Source organism: Gopherus flavomarginatus, chromosome 4, assembly GCF_025201925.1.
Source record: "Gopherus flavomarginatus isolate rGopFla2 chromosome 4, rGopFla2.mat.asm, whole genome shotgun sequence".
Lineage (NCBI taxonomy): Eukaryota > Metazoa > Chordata > Testudines > Testudinidae > Gopherus > Gopherus flavomarginatus.
In genome coordinates, this window is record NC_066620.1 from 88,613,610 (window position 1) to 88,634,260 (window position 20,651).

General features: G+C 43.9%; 1 protein-coding gene across 3 annotated transcripts in view; it reads left to right on the forward strand.

The window, feature by feature from the left end:
• Positions 1–1,509: 1,509 nt before the first annotated feature.
• Positions 1,510–20,651, forward strand: part of FRMD1 (FERM domain containing 1) — a 46,059-nt gene continuing 26,917 nt past the window's right edge. For 2 of the 3 annotated variants that reach the window (XM_050949093.1, XM_050949095.1), the window contains exons 1-3: positions 1,510–1,560; positions 1,725–1,913; positions 11,155–11,245. In XM_050949093.1, coding sequence (XP_050805050.1) covers positions 1,818–1,913; positions 11,155–11,245 — 187 coding nt within the window. In that variant the 5' untranslated portion in view covers positions 1,510–1,560; positions 1,725–1,817. Of the gene's footprint in view, positions 1,561–1,707; positions 1,914–11,154; positions 11,246–20,651 lie in introns of those variants that run through there. The other variant, XM_050949094.1, reaches the window with a different exon arrangement.

The following is a 20,651-nucleotide window of genomic DNA, read 5'->3' on the forward strand; positions in this document are numbered from 1 at the left end:
CAGACTTCCCATCATTCACGAACGGGGCAGGGAGCAGTCAATTTAAAAGCAGAAGACCGTGATCCAATTAATTCTCCATTATACTCTATGACCAGCGTCTCTTCAGTATTGCCTGGGTTCAGTTTGGGCCCAGCTACTCTTCATCCAGGAGCTAAACTCCTTAGGCACATTGACAGCCTTGTAATGGCAATGGTTGCATCTGTGGCAGAAGAGAGAGAGCTGGGTGTCATCTGCATATTGTGGGTCTGCAGTTTGCAGGTGTAGGAGGCAGCAATCCTGGTTTACTCTACTTTACTCTACTATTGTATGTGCTTCTATAAGGGAGTTGAACTAGTACAGTACAAAGTGGTAGGGTGTTTGCCTTCCATCAGCAGTTGCCCTGTGAGATGCTTCATTGCACCGAAGAGAAATCCAACCAGGAGCGTAAATAAACATAGTTAGCTGTTGGAGAAAATCTTTCAGTCTAAAGAAAATCAAGGCCTTGGCTACACTGGCGCTTTACAGCGCTGCAACTTTCTCGCTCAGGGGTGTGAAAAAACACCCCCCGAGCGCAGCAAGTTACAGCCCTGGAAAGTGCCAGTGTAAGCTAATCCCCTCAGGGAGGTGGAGTACCTGCAGTGCTGGGAGAGCTCTCTTCCAGCGCTGGTGCCGCAAGCACACTCGCAATTCAAAGTGCTCCTGCGGCAGCTTTTTGGAGTTTTGAGTGTAGCCAAGCCCCAAGTTGCAAGGAACTAAAATAGAGTGAACTCATCCTGTGTTGTCACCAAACCTATATGCCTGAATTGAGTATCTGTTTGTTTATATATCTATGACTGTAACTGGCTCTGAAGCGCTTTGTGATATCTATATGTGAGACTCTGCACTGTCGCACTGTTTTTGTCTCATTTCTGTTGTTTTTACACATACGCTGGAAATCTGAGAACATTTAACTAAGCCACCTATGCTCGGCCATTAAACGGAGAGTCGACAATGGTTGTCTCAATAGAACTATCGTACGGTGGCAGAGCTTGGCCTTTGGCTCTTTACTGGCTTCTAGATGCTTTTCTCCTTTGGGACTTAAGGTCTTGCAACAGTGTTTCAAGGAAAAAATGAAAATACGGACTCCAGGCTCCTCTACATTGATAGACTCATGTTGAGAAATGGGGTTAAGTCTTTACTTGCACCGATGGTCATAAACCAGCTAGAGAAAGGGCAAGTTCCTCCTCTGATGTTTCCTCTTCCAGAAAGTTGCCTGTGACGTAGTTATTTGTTGCTAACTATTGCTTCATAATCTCATCCCTGGCACATTGATATTCTAAGTATGTTTAATTGTTTTGTGGCTCTATAAATCTCTGACTCAAGTGATTTTGGCTGTTTGAAGGCTAAGTGCCCTTGTTATATGCTATGCTGGCGCTAGAATTGTGGTTTCTCTTAGTGGGCAATGTAAAAGAATGAGTCAGGAAAAAGGAATGTGTGCCACCTGCCAGTCCCATATAAGTTTCCTGAGGTTTGTATTCCCACCTCCTGAGTAACGTGACTGCACTGCTAATCAATAAGTGAGCTGACTAATGTCAGAATAATGTATGACAATCTCTGTGTCAGTGCTGCCTTTTTGAGATATTTCTTTTTATCGTGTGTATTAGAATGAAGCAAAAAACATCCTGTTTAAATACAGGCTTCCTGTTGCTTGGTGCTCCCAGTCTTGTTCCCATGAGCATAACACTAAAGCCTTATGTTTTTGGCAGGTGTGAGGCATGAAGGGAGCCTGGTTTCAGTCCTGAGAAGAGTGCCTCAATAGCCAGCTGGAGCAGGTCTGAGAAGCTTGTCACGGCTCTGCAATGAGCAGACAGCTATTGCAAAGCAGGATGCAGCAGGAATATCGGAATGTTTGCGTCCTTCTGCCCAACAGAGAGCAACTCAGTGTAACAATCGGGGTGAGTTGTTTAAAGTTTCATTCCGAGCTTTTAGTGCAAGTTCATGGATGTTTTGTGTTGTGTCTGCTCTGGCAGTTAGCGATAAGACTGAGCTTAACTTTCATTGCACTTACGAGAGTAGCATATTAGTTCATTGATCAAAAGACTATTAGCTGATTTAACATAATTGGTGTTTTGCTTTCTAGTTGGCTAGCCTAGCAAAAATTTACAGGATGATCTGATTAATCTCTTTAATTGCATTTGATAATGAGGACCTAATTTTTAATTCTCTTTCACTCTCAAATTGTTTTGTAACAAACTGAAATGAAAATTCAGCTTCTCAGAAACCTGAAATGCCTTGACCTTTGGACCTCAGTGAGCTGTGCTAATTGACATCAGCTCACCCTGCAGTTTAGCTCTGTTGAAATTTCTTTTGGAAGCTGTTCTGTAAATGAGAGTCTCTCTCACAGATTTTTTTTTCTTTTTCTAATTGTTCGTTCTTTACTCCATTAAATGAGAGAGAATTGCATCTGTAGATTTCCAAGTACTTTGCAAAGTATTGTCATCCCCATTTTTACTGTAGAGAAGTCTGAAGCACAAAGAGAAGTGAAGTGACTTAAGCAAAGTCTCGCTCGCTGGAACAATTCCCAAGATGGAATGCTGTCCATGATTAGATCATGCTGCTGCCTTTGTAATATAGTTTATCAGGCATATGTGAGAAACTGAACAAATGCCTGAAGCTTCTTAGTCTAGCTTGCCATCTAAATTGTGAACTGTCCATTTTGGGAATGGGGGTCTGTCTGTGTAGAGTGTTTCTAGACTTTATTTTCTCTCCATTCCCTCTCCCTCTTCCCCAAAGGTCCTTATTTTTAATTCAAAATGTGGCTTTAGAAAACATGCACATCAGCACAGAAATATGCAAAAATCTTTAAAGTCCATACAGGAATTTTCATACTTGCCATGCTTAAATCTAGTACCCCCCAAGAAAACAGCCACAGGGCCTAGGTAGATCAGAGGATTGGTAACAGACTCTGAAGCGCGTCACTTTCAATAATTCAAAACCAGGCCAGATAAGGTGCTTTTATTTAAGCTCTTAGTGGGTAAGTGGCCGTACCAGTATAAATTTCTATCACAGCTGACCCTAAATATCCCACATGTTGGTAGCTTTTAGCAGGGTGGGTGGAGATCCAACGGGAATGGAGATTGAGCTAGCCTCCCACCTTTGGGCATTGACTATACTAGATATGCGTCTCTATAATTGCCTATTGTTGCCCCTCCAGCATTATCAATACAGGCAGCCTTAATATATATGATCTGCTGGTGTTTTAAGCATCCTGTCATATAACCCTGCCTAGTGTAGGATTAACTGACAATGGGCATCTCCGCTCCCTAATTGCGGGGTGTGATTAGTTTGTGTAGATATGCCTGAACTAGCTATAATCTAGCTAACTGGGATACCAGAGCAGTGAAGCTGTGGCTTCAGTATGGGCTGTACAAGTCCACCTAGAACCTGGATAATTTCTCAGGTGGGTAGCCTATAGTGAAGCCCCTGCTAGTTAGATTGAAGGTGGCTTGGGTATGTGTATACGAGCTGCAATCACACCTCATGATTACAGGTTAGACATAACAAATGGTGTTTTAAATTGGTTGTGATGTCCGGCTCCCATGTTTAAAACTGTAGCTTGAAGCACTTCAGGCTAATACAGTTTTAATAAGCGTAGATGAGGCTTTTAGAGTTCGACTTTTTAGTGTAGGCAAGAATGGAAAGAATGTCAGAGGTATCATTCCAGCCATTTATGTCTCGTTTCCTGAAGCCTCTTTGAAGGCCCGTGTTGTTGGAAAAACCTGAGTGGGATAACTGAGTGCAGCCCCTTTGATACTATATCTTGAAAGTGTCTAGCTCTACATATTTGCCTTTAGAGATGTGTAAGGGTTCTGTAACTTTATATCTGTCAATAGCCTTTTAATAAGTCTTTTGTTTATACCTGTTTTATTGGCTAAATGGATGGGAAACTTTGTTTCCTTAATGTACTTGGATGTGTCTGTGTATGAAAAAGAATAGCTGGCTGAAGCAAAACATGAGCTTTGAAAATACAGTCAGGTGCAGATTGCATAAAGGATGGAACCCAACCTTTTAGATAAATCAGGGGCCAGTAACAAAATCCACTTTTTTTATGTGTTGAAAAACATGTGACTTAAAAAGATCCTTCCTCTTGCAAAATCTTAAAGGAACACGGGAACAATTTTCTAGCAACCTCAGTAAGGCCTTGTCTACACTGCCACTTTACAGTGCTGAAACTTTCTTGCTCGGGGTGAGAAAAAACACCCCCCCTGAGCGATGCAAGTTTCAGCAGTGTAGACAGTGCATCAGTGCTGGGAGCTGCTCCCCTCATGGGGGTGGTTTTTACAGCACTGGGAGAGCTCAATAGTGCCACAACTACACAGCCACGTTTAAGCGCTGCAGCAGTGCTTTAACATGGGTAGTGAACACGTACCTTAAGACTTCAGATTTAATTAGTACTACAACAACAGATAACATCTTCCACCTTCATTGCTATAATAAGGCTACTGCTCAGCACTTGCATAGCACTTCACATTTTCGATATATTGTGTAAACACTAAATAATCTTCACAAAAGCCCGGTGAGGTAGGTAAGTGTCATTAGCTTTTCAGTACATTGAAGTGCAGATTCTCCACTTGATAGGCAGGGGATTTATGCACATAATTCCCATTACTCCTGTTAAGAGATGCCATACATATCCTGTCCATCAAGATGAGGCTATACCTGTACATTTTATGGGATCATATTTAAATCCATGGAGTAGGGTTTGTACTTTGACAACTATTTTTGCATATCTTTAAAAGAAAAAATTGGCTTTAAAAAAGAAAATTCCTTCCCTTTCTCAATATCAAATGTCTCCTCCAAGTTCACATTGTTGTTAGCATCTTCCTCTTCCTTCATTATATAAAAGATTGACATTTGAGAAGATGGGTTGCAGGGATGCAGTATTTCCAAAATGCTAACTCTCGAAAGGCTGCCAATAAATCTTTAAGGAACAAAACCATAGGGAAGGATGTAGAGGAACTTGCTAAGCACTCTGTGTAAATTGAAGCGAAGTGGGAGTAATCTTTCCTGAGAGGGAGGAATGTTGTTTGGGCACAGAGGCACAGAAGGAGCACAGATGGGAAGAGGTAGTCTGCACCCTGAGGCGCTTACTTAAACTGTAGACAAAACGGTATAACTTAAAATGCACTAGGTGATGAAAGAAGGTTTTAACACGGTCATTGACTTTATTAAAAGATATTATCTGTCAGCTTGAGTCTGCTGAGCTAAGATGACAGGCTTCAGGGATGTGTGGGGACCTAACTTCTCCATTGCATTCCCCCTTGTGGAGATACTGACGCCTGTAAAGTGCATATAAAACACCACTGGTCTCATTTGGCAGCATTTTACACCCACTTTGCTGATTTGTAAAGGACTAACAAGAGGCAAAGCAGTGGAGAGTTGAATCCTGTGCTTTTTGAGGAGAGGGAGAATGCATTACACTCTTGGTGCTCAGCTACCACAGTGAGCTGGGAAAGTGAGCTTCAGACATAAAGAATGGCTTGGAAGAACAATGCAAAGTGAGTTGTCCAGAAGAAGACCTGTCAAGGGAGGAGTGTAGGAGATGAGACAAAAATGTAAGCATTACCAAAACTAAGTGCATGGCCTTGCAGATGAGAGAGATGAACTTGATTCAGAAAGAAAGAGTCAGTTGAGCGAGTTGAAGAGATGAGTGACATGGATGGGGCCGCCGATGTTCACTTAAGTAGGCAATTTAATCAAGTTCCCTCTTCAAAAGTGTTCTAACACTTACCTTCACGTGTTCAGTTTTAGAGAACTCAGTACATTAACAGGCTTCTGCTTCTCTGTAGTGTTTTTGAATATGAAAGTATGTAAATACACTTATTATTTATTTAAAATGTCTGTTATATTGATATAATGCATGCTAGAGTCTGCATACATCTGTGCACTGTATTCTAGTTACCAGTATGCCAGCACTCTTCATTAGGATGTCCCTTCCACAATGACTGATCAGAAGTAGTATATGTGCATGCTCTGTTCTGTGGGAGGGTGGGGAGGATGCAGACCTCAGTACACTAGCTCTTTCCTCTTGATTGCACATCATAATGAGCTAAGCAAATACCATACCTAGGAGCGTTCTCAACTTCAAGCCTCAATCTCTATGCCTCATAGGAATTGTACAGTTAACCCCCCACCCCCCTACCTGTCTGTCTGACATCAGAAGGCACCCTTCTAGTGCAACTTTCATATCTCCTGGCAGGGGTGAAAGTAGAAATAGGGACTTACTGGTATGGGGCTGGCTCTGGCCCCCAGAATGGTGGGGCCTTGGGCAGAAGGGGCAGGGATGGGGGGGTCAGAGCCAGCCCTGGCCCATCCTGTACCAGTAAGTGCTCTCCCCTCCCCAGGGCCGTCCTTAGGATTTATGGGGCCCTAGGCAGTATTATTAAACTGGTGCCCCTATGCCGGATGGCAGCCCAAGCTCACAGCCTGGTGGGGAAGGGTGAGAGGGACTTGACAGCAAAGGATAATGAGATGCCCAGCCTGCCTCATGGTGGCGGAGAGTCACAGTTCCCCGCAGAGACTTCCATGCACTCTTCCCTCATGCAGAATGGACATGAAGAAAGTACCTAATTAAAAGCACTAAAATTTGGGAATAAAAAATGTCAGTCACAGGTTTTTTGATATGCCCTGAAGTTTGTCAGAGATTTATTTGCAAAAACTTCATAGTAAGGGTGAGTCTGCTGTCCTGCTGAATACAACATTACATATAATGGAATACATGATGCAGCTCTTCTCTGTTTTACATTTTCTTCATCAGTATTTCTAAATTGAATTTATATTTTAAATGTACTCAAATCTTAAGCCAGCATTCCAGATTACTTCATATTTAACTCACTGAAACAAAGACATTCTTTTAAATTAATCAGAGAGATTTAGTGTGTTCATAACAATGTTCATTGCTTTTAGAAAAAGGGAACAGTAATTTACTTTGTGTGATCCCCATAACAAGAGACATGGTTATGAAATTTCACCAACTTAAAAAAAAAATGTTTCCAAAGATTTTAGGTATAACAAGGATTTTGTCTTACTAAGGTACTGATTTTGCTGGAGGGTTCTTTTAAAACTAGTTTGTCGGATAGTCAGAAGTAAAGAAAGGGAACTCTTTGTCCAGCTATCTGGAAGGGAAGGACTGTTGTCCCTTTAAGGGCTCTCTTCAGTGGGGAGTGGGGGGAGAGGTGGTGAAGGGATGGACAGAAAGGACAGGAAGGTTGGAAGCACTATTTTTTTTTTAACTATAGTAATTAAAATGTGTATTTTAGATAAGGGAGGTCTTTTGAAGGATTTATTTAAAAAACTATGTGTGAAGATCCACACATTTAAGGCTAAAGATGATTGTGCATCTAAAACTCTGTGCAAGCATTTTTTAGAAATGTGATTTTATAATCTTCACCAGCTCACTAATGAAATATTATTTTTAAAGCAAATTTTAAACTAAGGTCCTGTAGACTGACATGTTCTGTGTAAATATTACATTAATGCACAACTGTTTTTGTCAGTAAAGTCAGAAACTGACAGTATAAAAATTTATTTGGGCATAAGCTTTCGTAGACATCTGATGAAATGGGTTCTAGTCCACAAAAGCTTATGCCCAAATAATTTGTTAGTCTTTGAGATGACACAAGGACTCTTGTTTTTGCTGATACAGACTAACAGGACTACCCCTCTGAAACCTGTCAGTATATATCTTGGGGTTGGCAAATGCCTGTTAAACGGCTTTATTACCCCTTGAATGTCTCTTTAACAGTTTCAATGTTGTGCTAATAGGTCTGGCAGGCTGGAGGTTTTTTCACTTTTAACTACTAGATTCCCTCCCAAGGAAGACTCACCAGGCTAGAGCAGCCATCTGTGGGAGCCTGCAGGAAGGGTCAAAACAGGGATAGGAAAACAAGAGGGTGGACACTAAGACCCAGTGGTGCCCCAAATTTTCAGGTGTCCTACGCAGCTGCCTATGTTGCCTATACCTAAGGACGGCCCTGCCCCTCCCCCGCTGGGATAGCAGCAGCAGCTGGGGGTTCCGGCAGCAGTTTAAAGGGCCCAGAACTTGGATGCCGCTACTGCCCTGGGTCCTTTAAACTGCTGCTGGAACCTCCGGCTGCCATTGGTACCCCAGGGCTCTGGCAGTGGGGCTCATGGGGCTATTTACAGGGCTGGGGCTCCCCTGCCTCTACCAGCCCTAGCCCTTTAAATAGCTGCCAGAGCCCTGCTGCCACTCCAGCAGGCTCTGGCAGCTATTTAAAGGGCCTGGAGCCATAGAGGGAGCGGGAGCCCTGGGCCCTTTAAATAGCCCCCAGAGCCCTGGGGAAGCGGCGGTGGGGCTCTGGCGGCTATTTAAAGGGCTTAGGGCAGTAGAGGCAGCAGGAGCCCCAGCCCTTTAAATAAACCCCAGAACCCCACTGCCGCTACCCCCAGAGTTCCAGCAGTGGGGCTCTGGCAGCAATTTAAAGGACCTGTGGTTCCAGCCACTGTTGGGATCCCCAGGCCCTTTAAATTGCCCCTTGGGGAAGCCGGGCCACCCTGGTACAGCGCACCGGTTCTTTCTGGTACGCCATACCGGGGTGTACTGGCTTGCTTTCACCTCTGCTTCCTGGTAACGTGATAATGGCTAGCTGGCTAGTGGTACAGTGTCTGTGTTCTGTAGGTAGAACTGGCTTCTGGAATGACCCCTGCCCTCCTGCTGCCCAGGCTGGAAGACATTTAATATATCTGAGAGCAGAGGTAGTCAATTTTCAAATTTCTTGGTCAAGGTTCAGACTCCAGAGAAACATTTTTCATACTGTAAGTGCCCCTGTTCAACAAACATGCAATGCTGTGTAGTGTATCCAGGGGATATATTTTTAGTTCAAATATTTTTCTTTATATTTTTTCCTTTATTGTTCCCTGTTGTATTTGTTATCTGCTATGCATCTATTAAATCCCATGCTGATCCCACCTGCGGGATCAAGAGCCAAATAATCTGAGTTAACTGCATCAAATCTGATATGCTACAGTTTATTCAGATGTGGTCACACTCCTGTCAAAACAAAATGTTTCACAGCTCCCTACAGCCCCCTAATCTGATCTTTCTCCCTTTAAAGTCAATGGAAAAACTCTGTCATGGACTTCACTGATGAAGGATGAAGCTCTCAGTGAGGGCAGATTTCTGTGCTACCCAGTAATTGAATAGCTTTCAGTTTTAACTGTTGAGCCTCTGACTTCTATCTCATCTGGGAAAGGCAATGGATTGGAGCTTCAGTTCTTCTCTCTCATAGGGCTGCGTGGTAAAACAGACATAGTTTGACTGATACTGAAAGAAACTCCCTGAAAGTGACAAGACACTGAAATTCTCACTCTGTCCCCACAAGAACAGAACAGAGTGGGGGACAGTGATCTCAGATATGGGGTGAGGAATAGGTCAGTGATCAGAGAGTGACTGAAATGACCGAGAAAATCAGCTGCTCATTCCTCAGAGTCATAGTGAACTTCAGACATTCCCCATTGCAGGATTGAATCATCTAGGCATAGAACTCCCTGATCTCCTTCCTGCTCCACCCAGAGAAGCTCCCGCTGGCCCAGACAGGAGCTTCTGCTCATTCACCCTGCACTGCTGCCAGCCGGTGGAGGACAGAGCTGGTGGGGCTGCAGCTGCACAAGCAGCCACCTGGAGACACACAGCACCCTGCAGCTCGGCCCTGTGCTGGGAGTGGGCACAACTCCACACACGCAGTCCTGTCTCTGTGTCAGCCCATTTACGCTCCATTCAGAAGCATCTAGCAGTCTGGATTTGGCCTGCACTCTGCCTATTGACTACCACTGTCCTAGAGGGCTGCATCTGGTCTCTGGGGAACAGTGATAAATACATTTGCAATAAGATGTTTTGGGGGAAAAAAATCTACTTGCAGTGCTAATTAGATGGCTGGCCTTAGCAATCAACTTCTGCCAAATTTTAAGTTTCTCACCTTTATGGTTGTGAAGATAACCTTCTACATGTGAACTGATTCAGTACTATTTGCAGGCAGGCAGCTCCATTGTCTCTACTGCTGTTCATAGGTTTGCCCAGCCGCTGCACAGTGAATTAAAAAGGTTCTCGATAACTTTACTGTTGCTGTTCAGATCTCTGTGGGTGATAAAATGTAATTCTTGTCAGTTTCCTGTCATGCAGTTGCTGATTGGGAAATTTCTGACCAACAGCACATGCAGATGGGTGCTGGAACTATTTGAGGAAGGGTACCCCAAGAAAAGCTGCAGGAGTGGTAAGAGTGTGGGAATAGCAGCTGGGAGTCCCCGTGCATGATGTGGGATATTACCCTCCCCTTCACACTAATTGACCACGATCCTCCATCTCCCTTTCATATCAACCTGTGGCTAGTAGGTGTCTGGTAAAGTTTGAAGCTCTTTTTTTAAAAGAAGAAAAAAAAATTAGATCCCTGGTAGCTTATCTACAGAGTAACATTTCTGGAGGTGGCATTGTGTGTGGTGGGGAAGGGACATGAACTCTGCTGTTAGTCAGAAGTAAGATATGGTAAAGGGAACTAACAAAGTAGCTTAATGGCCTGGCATGGAGTGGGCAAGAACCCCGGGTCAGTCCATATGAGACAACCTTGAAAATGAAGTGTTCAGTCTTTGTGGTCAAAACCATCTTCTCCACCCCTCAAAGTGTGCAGTATGGGGGTGGGGGGGGAGTGTTTTTTTTTTTTTTTTTTTTTTTCCTTCCTAGGTGAAAGTTTAAATCTGTAATTCCTCAGACCCTCCAAATTTTTTTTCTCCTTCTAAACAATGTCTTTGTTTTGCTGGCAATAAGTACAATATTGCAAGAGTTTCAGTGCATAGTCGCATTTGAACAGCATGAATAGTCTAGATGACAGAGTTCCAGGCTCATTAAAAAGGATAGAAATAGGCTGGCACCTAAGTTCCATTGTACTGGGATAAGAGCATATACAAAGAGGGCCAGGGGCGGAAGGAGGACAAGAATACACTACAACAATGCCTTACAGCAACCAAAAAACCCAAAACCCTGGCCCAAGAACTGAATTATGTGCTGTGATTCTGATCTGGCTGCACTTGTGCCTGTTGATCACCTATGAGCATGAAGAATTGTACAGTGTCAGTATGTGTGGGCTGCCTGTAATGCTGGGTGGTTTGTTTATTTGTTTTTTTCAGGTAAAAGCCACCGGACAGGAGCTCTTCCAGCAAGTTTGTGACTTAGTGAAGATTAAAGACCCTCACTTCTTTGGCCTCAGTGTTGTTAAAAGTAAGCGAGCTCTGTGCATGGAGACAAATGACTTGGCAAATGTCCATAGACATATTTGTGTATCTACAGTGTGAGTGCATATACACACACTGGCCATGCCTGAGTGGGAACTTCATTGTAATAAGATCAGAAACTATGTAAATTATCCAAAGCCTTGTCAGAGTCCTTTGATCTTTATTCCCTGAGCAGACATATTTGAGGGGAGTGGAGCAGGTATATTTAACTTTGTTCTTCTCTGTTTTTTTTCTATAGCTATGTTGTTTGCTGACATTTTTGCCACTGATTGAATTTAAGGTGTCAGTTGTTGCACAGAAGACGAAACTTTAAATGACTTTGGGGCTAGAAGTATTACATACCTTCCTAAGTAATAAATTTTAAAGAATGTGGTTCTCATTAAACTCAGTGATTTAGGGTGGGGAGAGAAATGAGTTTTGTGAGTACTAGTTGCACTTGGATGAAGTGATTTATCTGCAGAGACCTTTTGACTTAGTGGCTGTTTTTTTGCAGGAGATTGCAGACCTGGATCTGCCAGGTGCTCAGTTCTCTCGACTCAGGGGTTGTTCACACGAACAGTTAGTTTTGATTTGAGGGATGGTCCCAATTGTATTCCACGGTGGGTGCGTTAGGCATGTGCCTGGAGCCAGAGAATTTGGAAGTAGATCTGTTGACTCACCTCATGACTCCATCCAAGGTCATAAAAGGTGGAGCGGGCCAACCCCCTCTTTGGTTCCTTCTCACAGCTGGATGGTCTGGACCAGAACCTCCAGTGTCTGTAACTTCAGCTTCATCCTACAAAGTAAGAATTGGATTTAGTTTTGTAAATAGTTTTAACAAGAGTTGGTTGTGGTTTTTTTTTGTGTTTGTTTGTTTTTTTTTTTTTAAGAATAGTCTTCAGTATAATCTCTTATAGGTTTAGTCTCTTGGGAGAATACCCTCACTTTCTGCCTGTGATCTTTCTCAATCAGCAATGGCCACCAGCACTGCCTTGGGGAAGACTACATCATGGCGAGGTGTGGTATCTGCTAACTGCTCCCCAGCTGTACCTGGCAAGGGCAGGAATTTCATTTCTGCAAATACCACTTGGAGAAGGCCAGGAAGCCCCCAGTGGACACAGGCCGGGGAACCCCCCCCCCGTACGTTGGCCTGATTCAGCATGGAGCATGCCTCCTGCAGTGAAGTCCAACTCTAGTGCAGGAAACTCCCTCCCCATCCCTTCTTCAGGATTTTGTTGGGAATCTAGGAAGCGTTCTCGTAAGCATGAGACTTAAGTCTTCCTCTAAATTCACTTCAGAGAAGCCGGATTTAGCTCTAAGCAAGCCCATTAGCTTGGCCCATGAGGCGTCAGGACATATTAAGTCCCAGAGGCACAACAAGAAAGCCCATAAGCATTGGGCTATATTGGTACCGGGCCATGATCCATTGCTATTGTCTTCCTTGGCACTTCCCAAACCCTGTGATTCATTGGCACTGATAAAGTCCAGTCATTGTCAGTTTCAGGCATGGTCTTCCTCGACGGCTCCAGTGGTTCAGACAAGTAGAACCCCTCTCACACTGAGAGATCTGAATCCCTTGTTGCTCCGTAGAATACTTTCAGTCATCTGCATCCAGAATCCCCTCCTCCATCTACAGAGAGATAACACCACCAGCACCAAAGGAGTTGACCACTGAAAGGGAGTTTGTTGCCTATCTCTTATGCAGAATACAGCTCCCCTGTGAAAGCACAGACAGTACCACCATTGCAATCGGAATTAGCCCTTTTTCACCTCTCCTGTGTATCCTCCACCACCCAAAAGACCTGCACTATTTTGGGGCCAACCTCCACCTCATCCAATATGGAGCTGTTGGTACCCCATGCCATGGGGTCCCTGTGACCATCTGTTGACCCCTCCTACTAGCGTCCTTGGGACCAGTACCCCTCTGCAGAGTTGATCTGATCAGTTAAGCGAGTAACCCTTTGCCTCCTCTCTAAGGGAATGCTCAGATCTGTCCCCAGATCCTACGGTGGTGGAGGATCATTACACACTGGATCCAGTGGGTCTGCTAGAACCAGTAAGACTACTGTCTTAATCTCTGAAGAAAGCAGGTGATTCCTATGTCTCCTCCTTCCCACAATGATTTCAGACAGTTGCAGGATCATCTTTGCAGAGTTGCTGGAGAACATCAGATTCCTCTTGAAGAGGTCCAGGACTCCCATGCAAATTCTTAGACACCCTCACTCATCCAGATCAAGCAGAATAGCTCTCCCCATTAATGAAACCATACTGGAGTCAGCTAGGACAGTTTGGCACACCTCAGCTGCCTGCACTCTCACCCCCAAAAGAGCAGAGAAGCTTTCTTATGTACTGGCCAAAAGAGCAGAAGTTTTATTTTCTCACCCCGCTCCCAACTCACTAGTGATCGAGGCTGTTTCTGAGAGGGCTAAACAGCAACATCCCAGATCTGTGCTTACTGGTAAAGAGGTCAAATGCCTGTATCTGTTGGGGAGAAAGGTCTTCTTGTCATCTAGCCTCTAGTTCAGGATAGCCAATTACCAGGCACTAATGGCTAAATATGATTTCCTGAATGACTCCATGTTTGCAGAGTTGACTGACAGCCTTTCGCAGCAGGACAGAACCTGTTTCCAAGCTCTGACAGGTGAAGGCAAAGTGATAGCTAAGACCACTCTCTGATCCACTGTCGATGCCACGGATACCTCCTCTAGAGCTATGGCTACCACCATCATCCTGTGCAGGGAGTCATGGCTCCATGTGCCAGTTCTCTGGGGAGGTCCAGAATACCATCCAGGACCTCCCCTTGGATGAATTGCAGTTCTTCAGCCAGAAGACAGACCAGTTTCTCCATGCCCTAAAGAACTGTAGGGCTACCCCCCACTCAAGGGGATATATACAAACAGGTCTGCCCCAAGAGGAAGTTTCACTGCCCATCATTCAGACCTAGGCATATGGCTCAGCAGTTTTTCCATCAGAAACCCTATGAACCACCACACAAGAGAGTGTTCAAAAAAGCCGCTTCTCTGCAACAGGCTCTGCATCTCAATCTCAGCCCATCTCGACATTATTTTTGATGGGAGCTCAAGAGTTACGAAATACTACGCCCGACACTTCCCAACTCCCACCCACCATTTGTGGGTGGTTTAGCACTCTCCCTCCCACCCCCAACACTGGGAGTGCAGTAATAATGGACAAGTGGATGCTGAACATCCTCTGTTCTGACTATAAGATAGTTTGCGTCCCTGCATCCTCCCTCCTCTTCAGGGACTGCTCTCAGGAGAATAGCCTTAAACCTATCAGTGGGCACCCTATTGCAGCAAGGAGTGATAGAACATTTCCCTCCTCAATACCAGGGAAACAGATTTTACTTCTTGGTACTTAAAAAGAAGAGTATATGGGGACCAGTCCTCAACCTCTGCTATCTCAACTGCTTCATTTGCAAACTCAAGATTTTGCATGGTTATATTGGCATCTATAATCTTGTCTTTAGAAAAGGACATGGTGTACAGCTCTAGACGTGAAAGATTAATCCTGCTGTCAGACACTTCCTCAGATTCATGGTGGGCTCTGACTATTTTCTCAACATAGTGCTCCCTCTCAAATAGCGACCACCCACAGAGTCTTTACTAAGATATTCTTGGTAGTAGCAGCTCATGTCAGATGTCTCATTGTCTTCCCCACCTCTATGAATGGCTTCTTAATGCCAGGTCCCACCAGGTAGCTATGCATCAACTTCTATGATGCTGCACTAGGGGTCAGTGTAAACACTGAAAAATATCAGTTCTAACCTCAGCGCAATCTGCGGACTTCATTGGGGCCACCTTGAATTCTATTGTTGCAAGCGCATACCTGCCCAAGGACAGGTTGCAAACCATAATCACAAACAGTCCTCAAATACCAGTCAAGACATGTCTGTCTCTTAGGTCATGTGGCCTCATGCACCTACGTCACCCCATTTGCAAGACTCCACCTTCATTGCCTTCAAATGAGGTACTCTCCAAATTGCCAATCCATGAACTTTATGGTAACAGTTCTGGCCAAGGTACTATTTTCCCTGCTGTAGTGGACAGATCCCGGACAAGACTATTATTACTGTTGCATCCCTATTGGGTTGGAGAACCACATGAATAGCCATACAGCATGAGGTGCCTGAACATCTCAAGAGTCCAGGATGCTCATCCTTATGCTGGAGTTGTGAGCTGCTTGGAAGGCCTTTCTTCTGTTCATACATGCTCACCACGTCCTTATGATATCAGACAACATTACAACTGTCTTCTATATCAACCAGTAGGGAGGAGTGAGATCTGTTTCCCTGTGTGCAGAAGAGGTCAGCTTGTGAAACTGGTGCATCAGCAGTCAAGTCACCCTGTCAGCATCCAAGAACACCAGATGTGCTTGCGGACACTTCATGGAGTGGGAGCGCCACGACTTGGTATTGAGCAATATTTTATTTTAGCTCTATACAGAATCCCAACCAAGGATCTGTTTGCCTCTCAAGCAAACAAGAAGTGCACGACCCACTGCTCCAGAGGAGCCTAGGTCATCACTCCCAGGGCAACATTTCTGTTCTGTTTTTTCCTTGGTTGAATCAGTTCAACTATGCCTTCCCTCCACTACCTCTCCTGTCATGAGTTCTGCACAAAATATGTCAGGACAGACCATGGGTCAGCCTGATCACCCCCTTTTGGCCCAGGCGGCTTTGGTTTCCTAGCCTCCTATGCCTGTCCTCCCGATTACCAATCATCCTCCCAAGGTTTCCCAAGCTCCTGACCCAGTGGAATGGTATGATCAAGCACCTCGATCCACATCCGCTCCACCTCAGGGCTCGGCATTTGGGTGGACATCAGCCTTAGAATGGTCATGTTCCATGCCCGTGTGAGACATCCTTTCTCATAGTAGAAAGGAATCTATTAAAAGATGTTATCTAGCTAAATTGAGGCTCTTTTCTTCTTCGGCACATCAAAAAGACAGGAGAAGGAAACCAAGGGACTTCTATAGAAGCATGAAAAATGCACATTGCACAGATTACTTGGATTACAAATCTCCTTAACTTATATGTGTTGTGTGGATATATGAACACACATTAGTTCTTATAGTAAAGGGGAGATGTCGGTCAGCAGCTCCATAAGGAGTTCTGAAATGTTTTTGAAAATGTTTCAGTTTAAAAATAGAAGCTTCATATCCCAGTGTGGGGAGAATTTAAAATAAATGATGTTTAACAAACTTTTGTTATGGTTTTCAGCTTAGTTGTAAACTTCTGAGTTCTGGATGTTGAGGGTTTCTTTTTCTGGATTTAACTGTCTCACTATCTAATGGACTGTAAGGATGCAGCTCCTTGCACCACTTTCAGCCTTACTGCTGTCCTAAACTGCTGAAAGAGAAACTCTTCATCCTGAGTTCAGGCTTTTGGAAGATTTTCCTAATGAGGATAGGAGTTTTCACCACTTTTGGTTTTGTGTGGTCTATATTTTTATTAGGTTCTCTTCCTCCTAAAATAGAAAGTGACTCAATTAACTTTGAAGAAATGAGCTTTGCACCAGTTGGACTAATCTCTCTTTTTCCCCCCCATCGCCCCCGGAAACAAAGCACAACGACGGTGCAACTAAACAGGACGCATTGCTCTTCTGCCACGGATCATACAGTGTGCTGGGCCTTATTCCCTCTTCAGTCTCTTGAGTACATCCTTAAGTGACAGGTCCTGAGCCTCCACTTCACTCCCGGCTCAGTCCTGTGACTGATGCTCTCAGATGGGGTTCCTAGACTTCAGCACCCCTGTGTCATGCTGAAACTCCTTCAGCAGAGCCAGTTTGGCTTGGCACCTTGCAGGATTCTTCCTCTTACAAGCTTTGTAACCAGAAAACCGTGCAGTCTTTTAAAAAACTAAGTAGTATTTAACTGTCAATGGGAACACAATACTCAGATATGGGCTCAAATAACAGAGGACCTATACGCATGAATTTTTACCTATCCGTTTAGCTTCACCTTGCTTCATTAAGGCCTTCAGCCTTGGCAGAGAGAGCCTGTAGCTCCTACTTTTTTCTCTCTCTCTCTCTCTCTCTCTCTCTCTCCCCCCCCCCCCCCCCCCCCCAGTGTCTGTCAGAGTCCTTTCTTCAGTTTGTCAGGGCTCCTTTTTTAACTAAATCAAATCCTCTAGTACTTTTCACCTGTATGGTTGGTGAAGTATTGGGCAATTGAGTCAATTCACATCTTTATCTCACTTTCTGGTCTGCTGGTGGAGAGCTTTGGGTAAGAATTAAGCATTTGAGTCCATGTAGCCCACGATACAAAGTAGGTAGGTAAACTGAGTCACACAGACTATTAATAAAGATACTGCAGAAATCCCCCAAGCTCTCCACATCACCCTCCTTTGAAAAGGAGTCACTCAGCTGATGATTCAGGTAAGTTCCTTCACAGGACAATACATCTGCTATTATATTTGCATGAATTATTTCCATACCATCATCTTGGAGGGCTAGACTTTGTTTTAGGAACCCTTTCACTTGGCTGTAGCCGAGGTGAGGTGTCAGTTTATGCAGTGAAGTGCTTCCCACAGAGATGGTTGCAACTTCCTGAACACCTACACATTTGCAAGATGCTCCTTTTCAGTAGTCACATAGCTCTTTTCCTGGGAAGCAGTTTTTTTTGCTCAGATATACAGTTGAGTGTGTGTCTCCCTTAGCATTGGTCTGCACCAACACAGAGCCCCATCCTCTGTCTGAGGAATCTGTGAAGGATTTGTTAAAACTGGGCTTACGGAACTGGATCCTGGTTCAGGGCCTCTTTCAGTGCACAGAAAGCCTTTTTAAAATGCTGTTCAGTCCAGATGATTCTGTCTGATTTGCCGCTCTTACACAGTGTAGGAATAAGAGCCACTAGGGAGCTAAAAGTGAGGTACAAATCTCCTGTAATACCCACCATCCCTATGAACGAGTGCTCCAGTCCTTAAGAGCCACCACCTTTGCAGATTCTGGCTTTGTATGACCGCTACCCATCTTGGGTCCTAGATAAACCACCTCAACCACCCCCACTTTACGCTTCTCCACCTTTACAGGCAGTCCCACCTATTGAATGCAGTTGAGCATTGTCCTGATTTGGAGTATCTGTTCTGCCAGATCTTACTTTTTAAAAGTACAAATGTCATCAATGTATACCAGGGCAAATCCTGCCATTCCCCTCCTTAGCTGATCTGCCAGATGCTGAAAGGTGGCTGGGCACCCTTTAGGCCCAAAGGTAAAACCAAGCCCTGTTCAGGTGGTGAAAGCAGATTTAATTTTAGCCTTAATCTTAGTCCAAAGACACTTGCCAGTAACTGAGGCCCATTTTGGTAAAGGTAATATGTACCCCCCACCCCCAACTTGTCTAGAATCTTATTGGCCCTAAGCATGGAGCATCATTCAGCTTTCTATAATCCGCACAGAAGCTGATCCACCTGTTCTCCTTGGGTACCAGCACCATGGGCAAGGTCCATGGACCATTTGACTGCTTAATAACCCCCAGTTTCAACTTGTCTCTGATTTCTTTTTCCATGTTTTGGTCTGTTTTCCCAGCGACTCCAAAAGGGTACATTTAATGGGAGGTTTTTCTCCATCTGATGGTCTGGCTAGCAAGACTGGGAGTACAGTAGCTGAAAAGTGATGTGGGAAAGGACTATGGCCTGCTTGAATTGCTTGCTGTGCATGGAACTTTGTGCTCCCATCAATTCACATTTTATCTCCATCTTAATCTCTGAAATGTCTGTATCATCCTAATATTAAAATACACTTAATGCAACCAAATTAATTAATGAGCCATTTATGGTTGCCAGTTCGATCAAAGTTTTCACTTTTAGAACCACTCTGGTATTTTGCTCTCCTGACATGTGGAATTCTTCAGTGGCATCAGTGTAAGAATTGTCCCTATGGAGATAGCAAAATATGAGCACTGACCACTGTATTACCATGCTGCTCTGTGAGGAGATGGTAGTAATAAAAGTAAAATTAAAATAGAGACAGTCAGGAAATGTAAATGTCAAGAGTCCTCCAATAGTACTAACTCCATCGCATTTGAATACATGCAGTATTTTCTATTCCAGTTTTCCCCGATGAATGTCTAATTGAATACATATTGGGTCAGATGTGTAGCAGGTATAAATTTGGCATAGCTCTATTGACTTCTGTGGCACTATACCAGTTTATACTATCTGAGGATCTGGCCCACATTTGTGGTGGTAAATCTTTAAATACACAGGATGTGCAATATGCCAAGTTAATGTTGTTGTAGAACAACTTAATGTTTGCATTTCCTGTTTCTCTTTTTTAAAAAAAAATTGATGTGAAATTTTTACATTCCAATTCATTTTTTCCTCACTTAATTTCATAGAGTTTTTAAAAATTGGTTGTGGGAGGAAAGCTTTAACAGCACTACTGCAAACTATCTGGGGCAACAGATGGATTTCTTGAAATTACTGCACTGGTAAAGTGCAAACTACTAACTAGTGATTCTTCACTTGTACTTCATGCTATGCCTACACTACAAGTTAGGGATTGGATTCCCCTGCTCGTGTACACACACTCACGGTAGTTCTGTGGGAATTTCAAGGTTGGTTTGTTCTTGAAGTGGCTCAGCCATGCCAGTACCCATGCTATTGTGGCTACGCTGCTCTTTATATTCACGCAAACTCATTGAGCTACCACAAGTATGTGTACATGAGCAAAGGAATCTTGCCTGTAGGTCATAGCGTAGACGTAGCCTAAAATGAGCTGGTGCCTACGTGCACGCACATGTATCCTTGTGGCGGCCAAATCCTGACTTGTGTAAATTGTCATCGCTCAACTGAAGTCAGTGGAGCTATGACAGCTTTCTCAGTTGGTGTATCTAGCCTGTGTGCATAGTAAATTATATTAGATTTCACCTGAAATGGTGAGACTGAATTTCTAAGCAATTCTTTCCAGTTCTGTTCTTAAATGGGTAGTGCCCACATCTCTGCTGAACAGAGAATGCATCCAAACCAGAGGCTAGTTAAACATCTGACAAAGATCTGTAAACTTCGCAACTAATTCAGTTTAAAAAAAAGAACAAAAAACTTATGGGTTGGGGGAGCCTTTGTTTTTGTAGACTGAGGATTACATTGCAGGTTGGCATTCCGACAGTATTAACTTAATTAAGCAGGAATGTGATGCTGCGTTCCTGGACTGAGGGGAGGACTGCCATGATTCCAGGCTACACTGAAATGAGGGGGGAGAAACAAGAAGGGGAGGGATGGGAGGTGAGGGAGGTCACTTGTTCAGGCTGTTTTATGAAATTTTGACGTTGGACACATGTACTTAAAATATTATATACGCTGTTAAGAAACGCACATTAAATTATCAACTGAACACAGTTGTCTGTATTGCCCTAGCCTGACCAATAGGATTAAGTTGTGACCCAGTTTATAGGTA